The following is a 12214-nucleotide window of genomic DNA, read 5'->3' on the forward strand; positions in this document are numbered from 1 at the left end:
AGCACTGAACTTTCCATGTGTGAACTACCATCACAGGGAGGACACAAGATCTTTGTGGGAGAACTGGAACATGATGCTGCATTAACTCTCAAGGATATCCCGTCATTTATAACTCTGGCACACACCAACAACCTGGCTTTGGAGATCTGCAAGATGGAAAGCCAGTAAAGAAAGGGAAAATCTAAATTAACTATGGATTTACCATGAGCTGAAAACTGCAGGACAAGGGTACAGTGTTGTCTCTTGGGGATAACTTCTAACCTTTCATAATTAAGAATGGTTTGTGTGTCACACTGCCACTCTAAACCCCTTTAAAAGGATGAATCAAGACTAAAAGGGATGGATGGCAGACGGCTGCGTGTTTGGGCCTGTAAAAATAAGCTCAAGCTAGCAACCAGGGTAAATGATGCTTTCATTTTCATACACAACGCCACAAAAATGGGGGATATCGGGAACCAAGGCTTAAGGGTCATGTCAAGTCACCAATTCCCTCTAATAAACACCCCTGAGGAACCTTTCAGCTCTCGACCCATTTCTGACTCCTGCTAACCTTCCCGCTCATTCCAATCATTTGCAGCCCATACTCAGCCTTCCTCATCCCTTCCTGCCTGCTACTCACAAATTCCCAACCACTCCTCCCACATTTTCCTCTACCCGCCCCCCGCCTTCAATTCCCTCCATCCTACATCATTCACCACTCCGTTCCGAACTCAACCCTCATCCGCAATCCTGCCGGCTTCCAAGACGTCCATCCGTCTCCCTCGAGCTGCCCCCGCAGTCCGGGCCCGTGTCCTCTACGCCCCTCGCTCCCACGCCTCTTCCCGACTCCGTTCCTTCCCAGCGGCGCCCCAGCTCCCCGCCCCCCCGACCGCTCCCGTCCGAGCTTCCCTCATTTCTGACCCCTCCATCCGCACGGTTCTGGGTTTGACCACTCCTCCACAGCCGCCCGAGGGCCGATCCCGAAAAAGGACGAGGCGGCACCCTCCGCCCCGCACCCCCAGGCCCATTACCAGCCCCGCCGCAGCTGCCTCCTCCCGTGATGGTCTCTGCCGCCCCCGCTGCCGCCGCCGCCGCCCTAGCCCGGGTGGGAAGGAGGGAGGAGTGAGTGCGTCCCGGCCCCGCGGCGACGGTCGGGGAGCTCCCAGGGCGGCAGGGCGGGGAGGGAGGGCGGTGGGCAGGCCGGCCGGCCGGCAGGCGGCAGGGGGCGGGTGGCTCCGGCAACTCAGGCTCCCCTGGCAGCAGAAGCACAGAACCGCCCCGGCTCCGGCTAACAATAGGCTCCGGCCGCAGGGCTCCGGCTCTTATAGGCGCCGGCACGTCCTAGCCGAGCCCCGAGGCAGGCTGGGAAATGGAGTCTACGTACCGGCCCCATGCCCAGCTGCATGCCGGGAGTTGGAGGCGGCGAGTGCTGCAAACCCGAAGCCGGCCGGCAAACAGGCTACGGAGGCAACGTCCGCAGCGGACCCTGGGAAGGCGGGTTTGATGCCGCTGCAGCCTTTTGAAACGCAAGGCAGAAGCCCCTCAGCTACACATCTTCAATGACTAAACGAATTCTCCCCTTTTCCTTTCGCCAGTACCACACTCCCATACCTAAAGAACATAATCCTCCTCACTCATGGATCTTAGTCTTCAGCAATATGACTTGCTGCAGCCTGCCCAAGTTAAAAAGAAAATACAAAAAATATATTGAGTTATCTACATATATGATGTGCTGATTTAGGTGTTTTCTTTTAAAAAAAATTACCATTGTCTTTGATATTCACAACGTTGCAACCCATCTTTAAGATGGGGAAAACAAAGACTAAGTCAAAAGTTACTTGAGCCTTGCCAAGGGCCAAAGCCTGGGTTTTTTGATTTTGTTTGTTTTTAATCTTATCTCTCCCTTGACCTGTAAGGCTTTGCAAGATCTAGGTACCTAATGTAGTGCTCCACCCCCAATCTGTTATCCTGTTTCCTTCTACTTTCATACTCCCATACTTTGCTTCAATACAATAATGGCTCACTGGTCTCCTTGGGCAATTATGCTATTCTTACCTCAGGACCTTTATCTAAAACACTCTCCCACCAGCTGACCATATACTTACTCCTTACTTAGTATCTGTTCAAATGTCCCCGTATCAGAATTTCCCAAGCCATATTTCCAAAAGTGCTTCTCTTAGCCTCTATCCCTTTGCCTTATATTTCCTCTTAGCATTAGTATCTGACATATTGTTTTTCAGTCTTCTCTCACTTGACTGAATTCCATGAGACAAAGGAATTGTTTTATTCACTGTATTCTTAGCACAAAACCTGGTATTTGACATTTGGAAGCACAGTAGGTATTTATTGGATAGATGGATAAATGGAGGGACATTATTATTATTGGTACTAGGATTTAACCCAGGGGCATTCTACCATTGAGCTATACCCCCAGTCCTTTTGAAATTATTTTAATTTTGAGACAAGGTCTCCCTAATTTGCCCAGGATGGCCTTGAAGTGTAATCCTCCTGAATCTCTGGGATTACAAGCATGTTTCACTGTGCCTGGTGAACAGCAGGATTTAAACTCAAGTTAGGCTGGTTCCAAATCCTAGTGTATCTTTCACTGCAACCAAGAAATTAAGAAGTCAAATCTACTGGCTACCAAGCCATCTCATCCTTTTATTTTATTTATTAAAAAAAAGTTAGGTAGCGTTGGGGATATAGCTCAGTTGGTAGAGTGCTTGCTTGTCTCACAAGGACAAGGCCCTGGGTTCAATCCCCAGCTTGCAAAAAAAAAAAAAAAGTTAGGTGTAGATGGGCACAGTGCCTTTATTTTATTTGTGGTGCTTAGGATTGAACCCAGTGCCTCATACATGCTAGGCAAGCACTCTACTACTGAGCCACAACCCTAGCCCAAGCCTTCTCATCTTTAGGATTGAGAGGATGAATGGCTTCGAATATTGTCAAGAATTTTCCATAGTTCTCCCTTAGGGGACATTGGAAACTTCAAGCAGCTAGGACACAATAATGCAAAATGAAAAAACAACAGATCATTTTAAAAAAGCAATTTTGGGGATACCAGGCACTAATTTTCTATCTGTTGGAATTTAGAAGCAATGACATGTGATCAAGAGCATGGATCCTAGAGCCAAACTGCCCCTATTCCTCCACTCACCAGTGTGGTGTGACCCTGGGCAAGGTACATAACTTCTCTGCCTTAGCTTCTTCATCTGCAAAATGGGGATAACAGTTTATCCCTCACAGGGTTTTGTGATGGTTAAATAGTTATTATATTACTAAATGTTTACAACTCACTCAGTGCTATGTAAATGTTATTTTAAATTACAAGTTATCTACTCAATTGTTCAAAACGTTCTGCTCTTCCTGGGCATATACACAAGACAAAAAAGAAGAAAAATTCCCAGAGATCACTCTGTGAATCAGTGGGCTTAGTAACAAAAAACTGTCTAAAGAGGATGTTGGGCAGGCTAAAAAGGTATCTCAGAGGCCTATACATTCAGAGTTCCAACAGTCAGAAATTTGTCAACCCCAATGCCAGAGTTTTGTTGATTAATGCCATCAAACAAGAAGGTAGCCAAGGCTGGGCACAGTGGCACACGCTTGTAATCCCAGCCACTCAGGAGGCTAAGGCAGGAGGATCACAAGTTCAAAGCCAGCCTGGGCAATTTAATGAGACCCTCTCTCAAAAGAAAAATTCTAAAAAGGGTTGGGGATGTGGCTCAATGGTAGTACTCTTGCTTAGCATGCAGAAAGCTCTAGGTTCAGTTCCCAATAACCGGGCATGGTGGTGCACGCCTCTAATCCCAGTAGCTCAGGAGGCTGAGGCAGGAGGATTGCGAGTTCAAAGCCAGCCTCAGCAACTTAGTGAGGCCCTAAGCAATTTAGTGAGACCCTGTCTCAAGATAAAAATAAAAAGGGCTGGGGATATGGGTCAGTGGTTAAGTGTCCCTGGGTTCAATCCCTGGTACAAAGAGAAAGAAAAACAAAACAAAAATCCAGAAGATAGCTAAGCCATGAGCAGCAAGCACATTCTTTGAAAAAGTAGCAGAATTCAATTTCACAAGAAGCTCTAGATCAGTTAAAAGATTATCTGGACTTCTAGTGAACATCACAACTACTTATCATGAAGTCACTTATTCACTCTATTTTGCCCTTATGATACAATCACTAGGTAAGTTACTACAGTTGTGCCAATAATAACTGTAATTCTGCACCAGTAAGCAGGGCCTTTGGAAGGCAAAGGTCAGATGGCAGCTGTTCAGGAAGCTCAAGTGCATAAGAATAGGAATAGAATTTCTATGTCTTTGAAATAGAATTGCAAAGAAAAGTGACAGAAATGCTAATATTATGTTAAGAATAACAATGGATGCCCAATTCTAAATAATACTGCTTTATTCCAGACCAAGCTGCAGCATATATATGGACAGCTGGGAAGGCACAAATTACCAATAGGTAGTTTGTTTTAGGGGTAGAAAAAAAAAAAATCAAAAGACATAAAACCAAAAATAGAAGCCACAAAAATAAGGCACAGTGACACATGCCTTTAATCACAGCTACTCAGGAGGCTGAGGCAGGAGGATCACAAGTTCAAGGCCTGCATCAGCAACTAAGCGAGCAACTAGCCCTATCTCAAAATAAAAAAGAGCTGGGGGATGTAGCTCAGTGGTAGAGCACTGCTGGGTTCAATCCCCAGCACAGTAGTAATAATAATAATAATAATACTGATAAAATTAAAAAAAAAAAAAACACAGTACCTGCAGATGAAAACCCCATCATGTCCTGGGCAGTATTTATACATCTGATTTATAGTTATGTCTGCATATGAAGGTGATCTTATACTTAGGAGTATCCTTAGTTTACTGAGCAACTAAATAGGTATATAAAGTAAAAAATAAAACTGCTTTATACTCATTATCCATTTTAGTCTCTCCAAAAAACCCTATCATTGAACCCCTACTATATGAACTATTATCTCCTTTTTTCTTCTTCTTCTTTTTTTTTTTTTTACAGTGCTGGGGATTGAATCCAGGGTCTTGTGCATGGTAGGCAAGTACTCTACCACTAAACTACACCCCCAACACTAGAGGGCAAGCTCAAGGAAGTGAATGAAAATCTGAAGCAAGATTATACAAATGTCTATGGAAAGATATGAACTAATCCTTAAATGAAAAGTTAGACAACTCAGAAATAAAACAGGAATCTGTAGTGATTAAAATGAGGAATGTGTGCCTCACCTTAAATAAACCCACATAATAAACCAGTTATAACTCATATCCCAAAAGATCACATATGGTAAAAAAATAATATAATTACAATATGATAGTATTATTTTAAATAGCAAGTTTCCTTATAATTGAAATTAGTCATTGAAAAAAATGTATATACAACTTTTAAATTTTTGAATATGAGAATACAAATGCTAGTCTTACTTGCAATTTCCCAGGTAACATTTTAGAAGAGGCCTATGTTCATAAGGAAAAACACAAAGGAAATGTTAAAGTGCAGAGGAAGATATAGAAAGAGAAGTGGTTCAAGGTCAAAGGTAAAATACAAGGTCATTAAAAGAAGCAAGGAATCCGCAGCATAAAAGCAGGTACTGGAAGCATTTCTGTCATGTCACATAGGACATCTTCCCCAGATCATTCCATTTTGCAGTGGTAGCATATTCTTCCTCATTTAAGTCTTGGAATTAGTATAATGAAGCAAAAATGTAATCATAAACTAAAAATAATTGTGCTAGCAGAAAAAGTTTATCCCACAACTAAGAAAATAAGAGCATTTATACAAAAACAGTCCTCTTTTCATAGAGAGCTATTCTCCATGAAATAGAATATAAATGATTCAGCGATGTGGGACATTTGTGTCATTCCTGTTAAGACTGGAGTTCTTGTGACAGACCAATAGGGGCCATAACAAATTGAATTCCTATAGAAGAACCATACATGGCCAAGGAAGCAGACTAATGATTCAGTAAAATAATAAAATGATTCTACTTTAGCTTTCAGTGCCAAACTATCTAAAATTGTTAGTGACCAGAGAAAAAAGTTACAATGAAGAGGGAGAAGTTCAGTCCTGGCTTCAAATATTTACATTCTGAGTTACTTTCATGACTAAATGCTGAAGTTTCATTCAGTCTTTCATGGTGATTTGCAAGACAGTTCAAATCCGAGCAACAATCCTATACAAAAGACTTTCTCAGAATACGTTGGTATATAAAGGGTTTTGAGAGCAGTCTTCCATTATGCACAAATAAGAAATGGCTGGCTCCATTGTCCCACACCATCCTCACTTACCAAACTTCCCCATGTACCTCTAGCCTAGTGGTGAGATTATGCTGTGCCCCTCATAAGCAACCCAGTGCCTCAAAGTGACTGACTTCTAGGAATGAGAACACCTGCCTCCTCAAGTGAACCTTTGCCTTTTCCGGTCTTTGGCTATTTCTTTGTTGTATTATAATCACTTTCCAGTCAATAAGATCATCTCCATTTCTCTTCCTTTTAAATTACTTTTTAAATAAATCATTTATGTGGGCAAACATTCTTATTAGGCCATAATATTACATGATCAAATTTGTTAATAGCCACAATTCATTTAATGACTAATAATCCTTAAGAGTCCTGCTATGCCACCCCTTCCCCTTTTATTTCCCAACTTAATTATCAAGTCTTTATACTGATTTTCCTACATGAAACCTAGTATACTTCAAGGGAACAGTACAGACAATGGTAAGTCAAATAGAATCCTATTCCACATCTCAGAAGGATTAAAATTCAACCATTCTGTTTCTCCTATGCCTTTAATCTAATGAAAACACGAAACCATTTACTTCAAATATTTACTATCACAGAAAGATAAAATCCAGCAATTTTTGTTTCTAGAAATATATCTTAGAGATATGTGCAAAAAAACTCATGAAGATGCATGTTCAAATATATTTAACCTAAATGGCATCCATAGAGAATAGTAATTTTAAAAAAAGAGTGAATACAACTGCAAATTCTAATATAGAAAGATGTTCAATGTATGTTAAATATAAAAATCAAGTTGCAGATTATTGGTATAACACAAACCCTTCTGAGTGTGTGTGTTTGTGTGTGTGTGTGTGTGTGTGTACTAGAAGGGGGAAAATTTCTTATAATGATTACCTCTTTAGAGTGGAACTAAAAGGTAAGGAGCAAAAGTTATGCCCTTCTTTATTGTTTGAATTTATAATTTTGTGTATTATTTTTATAATGAAAAAGGTAGTTTAAAATTTACATTTAATTGAAAGGACCAATAGTGAACATATGAAATTTTGTAAAGCAAATAAAATAATTACAATGTTCTATTACTATACCAATTCTTACCAATTATATAGCACTGGCACAATAAATGTTTTGTGGGGGAGCTAAAGAAGGCCCAAGATATTTTCCAGTAAAATTAAAAATCTGTAATTATAATGTTGCATAAAATTCATTTTCATAAACACTATTCTAATAAAACCCTGACTTCAAATAAAAATTAGTAAGTATAATTTATAGTCAATGTATTAATAGAATTCTATGCATCATTTGCAATACATAAGAATCACAGATTCACAGATTTGGAAGGAACTTTCAAAGTCACCTAGTCCAACCTTCCCATCCTAACATCCAGATGAAATGGGGGAAAAAAATCATAACCAATAGTAAACTAATAAGGAAAGGAAAGCCAACTTCACTGAAATAGAGAACCTGTCCTACTAGAAATTTCTCCTCAAAATGGGGACAATCAAGTAATCACTCACTAAAAAAGCATTTTGGCTTAACATGTCGAGTTGCCCAAGTCAGTTTTAAAGAAGTCACTGACTTAATTTCTGGTTTCAAGATTTTCAATTTGTTTCAAACCAAGAGAAATTCAACTGCATTGCAGTTTGATTTTAATAAACAAAAAATGTCTGTATAAAAAAACATTAAAACTCTGTCAAATACTTTAAACACACAAGCACACACACAAATCCAATACAGAATCTTAACACTGTCTCTGTTTACAACCTGTGGAGAGATTTCTAAAACTATAAGAATAAAAAGAAGACCCATGATACTGTACTCCCCCCCCCCATCTCTCTCCTTCTCTCTCTCCCTCTCTCTCATTCTTAAAGAAGAGTAAAAACATATGGTAAGAGTGTGAATGGGACAGGAATGAATGTCTTCTTTTTCTTTTTGATACTGGGGACTGAACCCAGGAGAATTTTACCACTGAGCTACCTTCATTGCCCTTTTTGAAATTTTTGCTTTAAGACAGAGTCTTGCTAAGTTGCCCAGGCTGACCTTGAAATTTTAATCCTCCTGCCTTGGCCTCCCAAGTCAGTGGACTTAGGTGTGTGCCACCATGTTAGGTAGGAAATAATTTCTTGTAAAGTTTATGTAAAATAATACCATATAAGTACTTCCTACACCAAGAAAAGATTCAGAGGTGAAAGCAGTGATTAGCCTAACTCATGTATAAATAGTATGAGAATGTCATTTAAGAACAATGAATTTTAGGAGTTACAGATAATCCTGAGTTTTTACCACCTCAAATTCTGATTCTGATAACAGGTGACACTTTAAAAGTATCTTTTTGTAGGTCTTGATTTGTTCATCATTATTTAGGTGTGGTTTGTCTCTTTCAGTGGTTAATTCCTCAGTTCCCCAGAAAAGTCATGGTAAGAAACAATGGTGAGTACGGGCTATACAGGGTAGCACTGGATGGAAAATAATACCCGGTAGCCTAGATTTGGATTTTAGCATCACTACTTGCTAGCTGCCGGTAACTCAGCAAGTTACTTAATTACTATGTGTCTCCATTTCCTCATCTTTAGTTAGGGATCACGGTAGTGCCTACTTCACACAGGATAATCCATTTAGAGAATTTATCTGCCTGGCTCAATAAATAACTGGTCAAAATGACTACTAGTTGTAGTAATACAAGTGAACCAGAAGACATTCTATGTGTATTTCTCCTCATTGATGAAGTTTTCAGGAACTAATTGTGGCAAACACACACACACACACACACACACACACACACCAGATGACAGTATAGTTGATGCAAGAGATTGAGGACCTAGTCTTATGAATATAGATGTTCATTTTTATATTAGAAAAAAATTACATGACTCCATATCACAAAATTTAACATCTTTCCATTAAACATCACACAATTCCCATCATCACTATGCCCTACATATACCCTAAATGATGTGGAATTCCTATTGATATTCAACAACAGGGGCCAAAATTTAACTGAAAAATTGCTGCAGAACTGCATGTTGGGCAGTTATCTGTGTGTGACACAGAGCTTAGGCCAACACAGAGGGCTGAGATTCTGCCTCCAGGGCCTAGATTTCCCCCCAACAGAGTTAGATGAGCCAGGTTCCTGCAGACCTTCAAATCTCCATTCACATGCCAAGAGGGCAGTTTTCAAGAGGTGAGGGAAGCAGCGGCCACTAAGCATGGAATGCTCCACTCCTACTTCAGTATAATATGATAGCTATCATTGGTTTCTGCTGTAAAAAAGAGAGAGAAGAAGAGAAAGAGAGAAAGAGAGAAGAGAGAGAGAGAGAGAGAGAGAGAGAGAGAGAGAGAGAGAAAGAATTTTTAGTCACCTTTAAAACACAGTAGGAGAAAAAAATCTATGGTATGGTTCTTGCAAGAGGGAATAAAGCCAGTACGTGATAAGAGCTGCATACAAGCTGGGTGTAGTGGTGCACACCTGTAATCCCAGCAGTTTGGGAGGCTGAAGCAGGAGGACTGTATTTCAAACACAGCCTCAGCAACGTATTGAGACCCTGTCTCAAAATAAATAAAAAACTGGCTGGGGAGGTGACTCAGTGGTTTAACCACCCTTGCATTAAAACCCTGGTAACAAAAAAAATAAAAATAAAAAGAGCAACATACTTATCATTTAGCACAGAATGGTTATACAGATGGTGCCTGACTTATGATAGTTCCATTTATGATACTTTAGCTAACGAAGGTGCAAAAGTGATATGCATTCAGTAGAAACTGTACTTTGAATTTTGATCTTTTCCTGGGCTAGGGAATAAATGGTATGAAACTATCATGATGCTGGGAAGTGGCAGTGAGGCACAATTTGGGATAAGCAGCAAGATTATCAGGGGAAACAATAATTCTACACTGTGTTGGAATGTCAAGCTATAATGTTGGATAGGTTAGGTGAATTAAATACATTTTCAACTTTTGACATTTTCAACTTAGGATGGGTTTATCAGGATGTGACCCTACCACAAGTCAAGGAGCATTCATAATAAATAGGTACTATAAAAATACTATGGCTTGATTTCCTCATTTGTCAACAGATGATGGAAGAGAATGGTAAGAAAGCTGTCAGGTGTTCTTTGTTGACTCTGATAATCGTAAGAAGGCCAACTCACACAAAAAAACAATCTCTAATAATGCCACTTTTTCTGTTGCATATGTGATTTCTTCCCTATTTCTCCTCAAAGAAGTCAATTATGAAAAGAGTTTTATTTTCCTTTGACTGTGGATTTGAACCCAGGACCTTCTGCATGCTAAACACGTGTTCTACCACTGAGCTGCACTCACAGCCTGAAAAAAAGTTTTGAAAAGACTTAGAAACTGGGTTGGGATGTGGATCAGTGGTAGAACACTTGCCTAGCACGCATGAGGCACAGGGTTCAATCCCCAGCACCACATATAAAACTAAATTAGGATCAGTGGTAGAACACTTACCTAGCATGCATAAGGCACAGGGTTCAAACCCCAGCACCACATATAAAACTAAATTAACAAAATAAAAGTATTGTGTCCATCTACAACTAAAAAATATTTTAAAAAAGACTGAGAAACTAAAAGTTATTTGTCTTACAATTTCATTACCTTTCATTGTGTCCAGAATAAAACAGGCTTCTTCCTGAAAGTTCTGTATCATCTGAAAAGAAGCAAGAAAATTTGATGATTATTAAAAACTTTGGTTTGCTATATTATTTTGACAATGTGGTTTTTTATAACATTAGATTTAAGTAAAAAAAAAAAAAAAATTCCCATTTCTGTGTTCCTAAGGAGGGGTTTATATGAGGGGCTTTACAGGTCACAATTAGAGTATACCTGAATTTCTACAGAATCATGTAAATGTTTTTCTCCCAATTTTCAAAAGCCTGATTCATGAGTCTGTTTGTCTGTTTTCTTGGGTGTCCTCCCCATGTCTGATTTTGTATTTTTTTTGGTTAACCCCAAGATTTTTCAAGGGGCACAAAGACACTAATAGACACTTATGGGAGAACTGACATCCAGGTCTTCACTTTCCATAAGAACAATTTTCTAAATCCTCTTCAGTTTTTCTTCCCTATTTCCCCTTCTCAAACTCCCATTTTTTTTTTTAAATATTTCTAGTTGCAGTTGGACACAAGATCTTTATTTATTTATTTAATGTGGTGCTGAGAATCGAACCCAGTGCCTCACACATGCCAGGCAAGCTCTCTACCACTGAGCCACGATCTCAGCCCTTCAAGCCCCCATTTTTCACTTAACAAAATAAAGGCATGAATTTCACCCTTCTAGAATACTACTAAGAATACTAAAATACTACAAAGGTGCTCTGGCCTGGGGCATAAAAGTCTCAGAGTGCCAAAGTGGAACTGCAAAAGTGAACTCTAATGACTGGGTAACACTCTCCTATGAGTTACATGGTTTCTAATTCTTTCCTTTCCCTAGAATTGAAGAGTGACCTAATCTCAAATTGTCAAATGATATATGTCTCAAAATAATGTGATAACATCACTGCATAATTTTTAGTACATAACTCAGAAATTAAAAACAAAAAACAGTGATGAGGTTGTAACAAAACTCCATCAGTTCTTATTTATCAATTTAGGTGAATTAGATTCCATTCACCTAATGCTGTGTCATTTTAGCAATTAATGGGCAGTATTCACCTACAAATTAATTGTATGCTAGGGTGAGGGTAGGGATGAAACTATTCCATTGACCTCATTAATAGATGCATGTATAATAAATTTATTTCTTTTTCTGGCACTGGGGATTGAGCCCACTAAGCATGTGCTCTATCACTGAGTTACACCTATAGCATTTTTTCTCAATGTTTAATAATTACTTATCAAATATGTAATTTCTGATATTTTTAATTAGTTACATAATTATGATAATTCAATTCAGAAGAAATAATTTTTTAACTTTTATTGAAAATAAAAGCTTTCCTAAAACCTCTTCAGTTTTGGTTGAAACAAATT

At 39.3% G+C, this 12214-nt stretch overlaps 3 protein-coding genes across 6 annotated transcripts in view; 1 reads left to right on the forward strand and 2 right to left on the reverse strand.

Moving 5' to 3' along the window:
* Letmd1 (LETM1 domain containing 1) overlaps positions 1-508 on the forward strand; it is a 25386-nt gene extending 24878 nt beyond the window's left edge. Inside the window, exon 10 of one of the 2 annotated variants that reach the window (XM_047548995.1) lies at positions 37-504. In XM_047548995.1, the coding sequence (XP_047404951.1) occupies positions 37-74 (38 nt within the window). In that variant the 3' untranslated portion in view covers positions 75-504. Of the gene's footprint in view, positions 1-36 lie in introns of both variants that reach the window. The other variant, XM_047548998.1, reaches the window with a different exon arrangement.
* Positions 1-10896, reverse strand: part of Csrnp2 (cysteine and serine rich nuclear protein 2) — a 25422-nt gene extending 14526 nt beyond the window's left edge. The window contains exon 1 of one of the 3 annotated variants that reach the window (XM_047548994.1): positions 10845-10896. The gene's annotated coding sequence lies outside the window, so the exon portion shown is untranslated. Of the gene's footprint in view, positions 1-900; positions 1260-10844 lie in introns of those variants that run through there. The other 2 variants (XM_047548992.1, XM_047548993.1) reach the window with 2 other exon arrangements.
* Positions 9108-12214, reverse strand: part of Tfcp2 (transcription factor CP2) — a 50698-nt gene continuing 47591 nt past the window's right edge. The window contains 2 exon segments of the mRNA XM_053743380.1: positions 9108-9490; positions 10845-10896. Of these exon segments, the coding sequence (XP_053599355.1) occupies positions 9453-9490; positions 10845-10896 (90 nt within the window). The 3' untranslated portion in view covers positions 9108-9452.

The sequence above is a fragment of the Sciurus carolinensis genome, chromosome 4, assembly GCF_902686445.1.
Source record: "Sciurus carolinensis chromosome 4, mSciCar1.2, whole genome shotgun sequence".
Classification (NCBI taxonomy): Eukaryota; Metazoa; Chordata; class Mammalia; order Rodentia; family Sciuridae; genus Sciurus; species Sciurus carolinensis.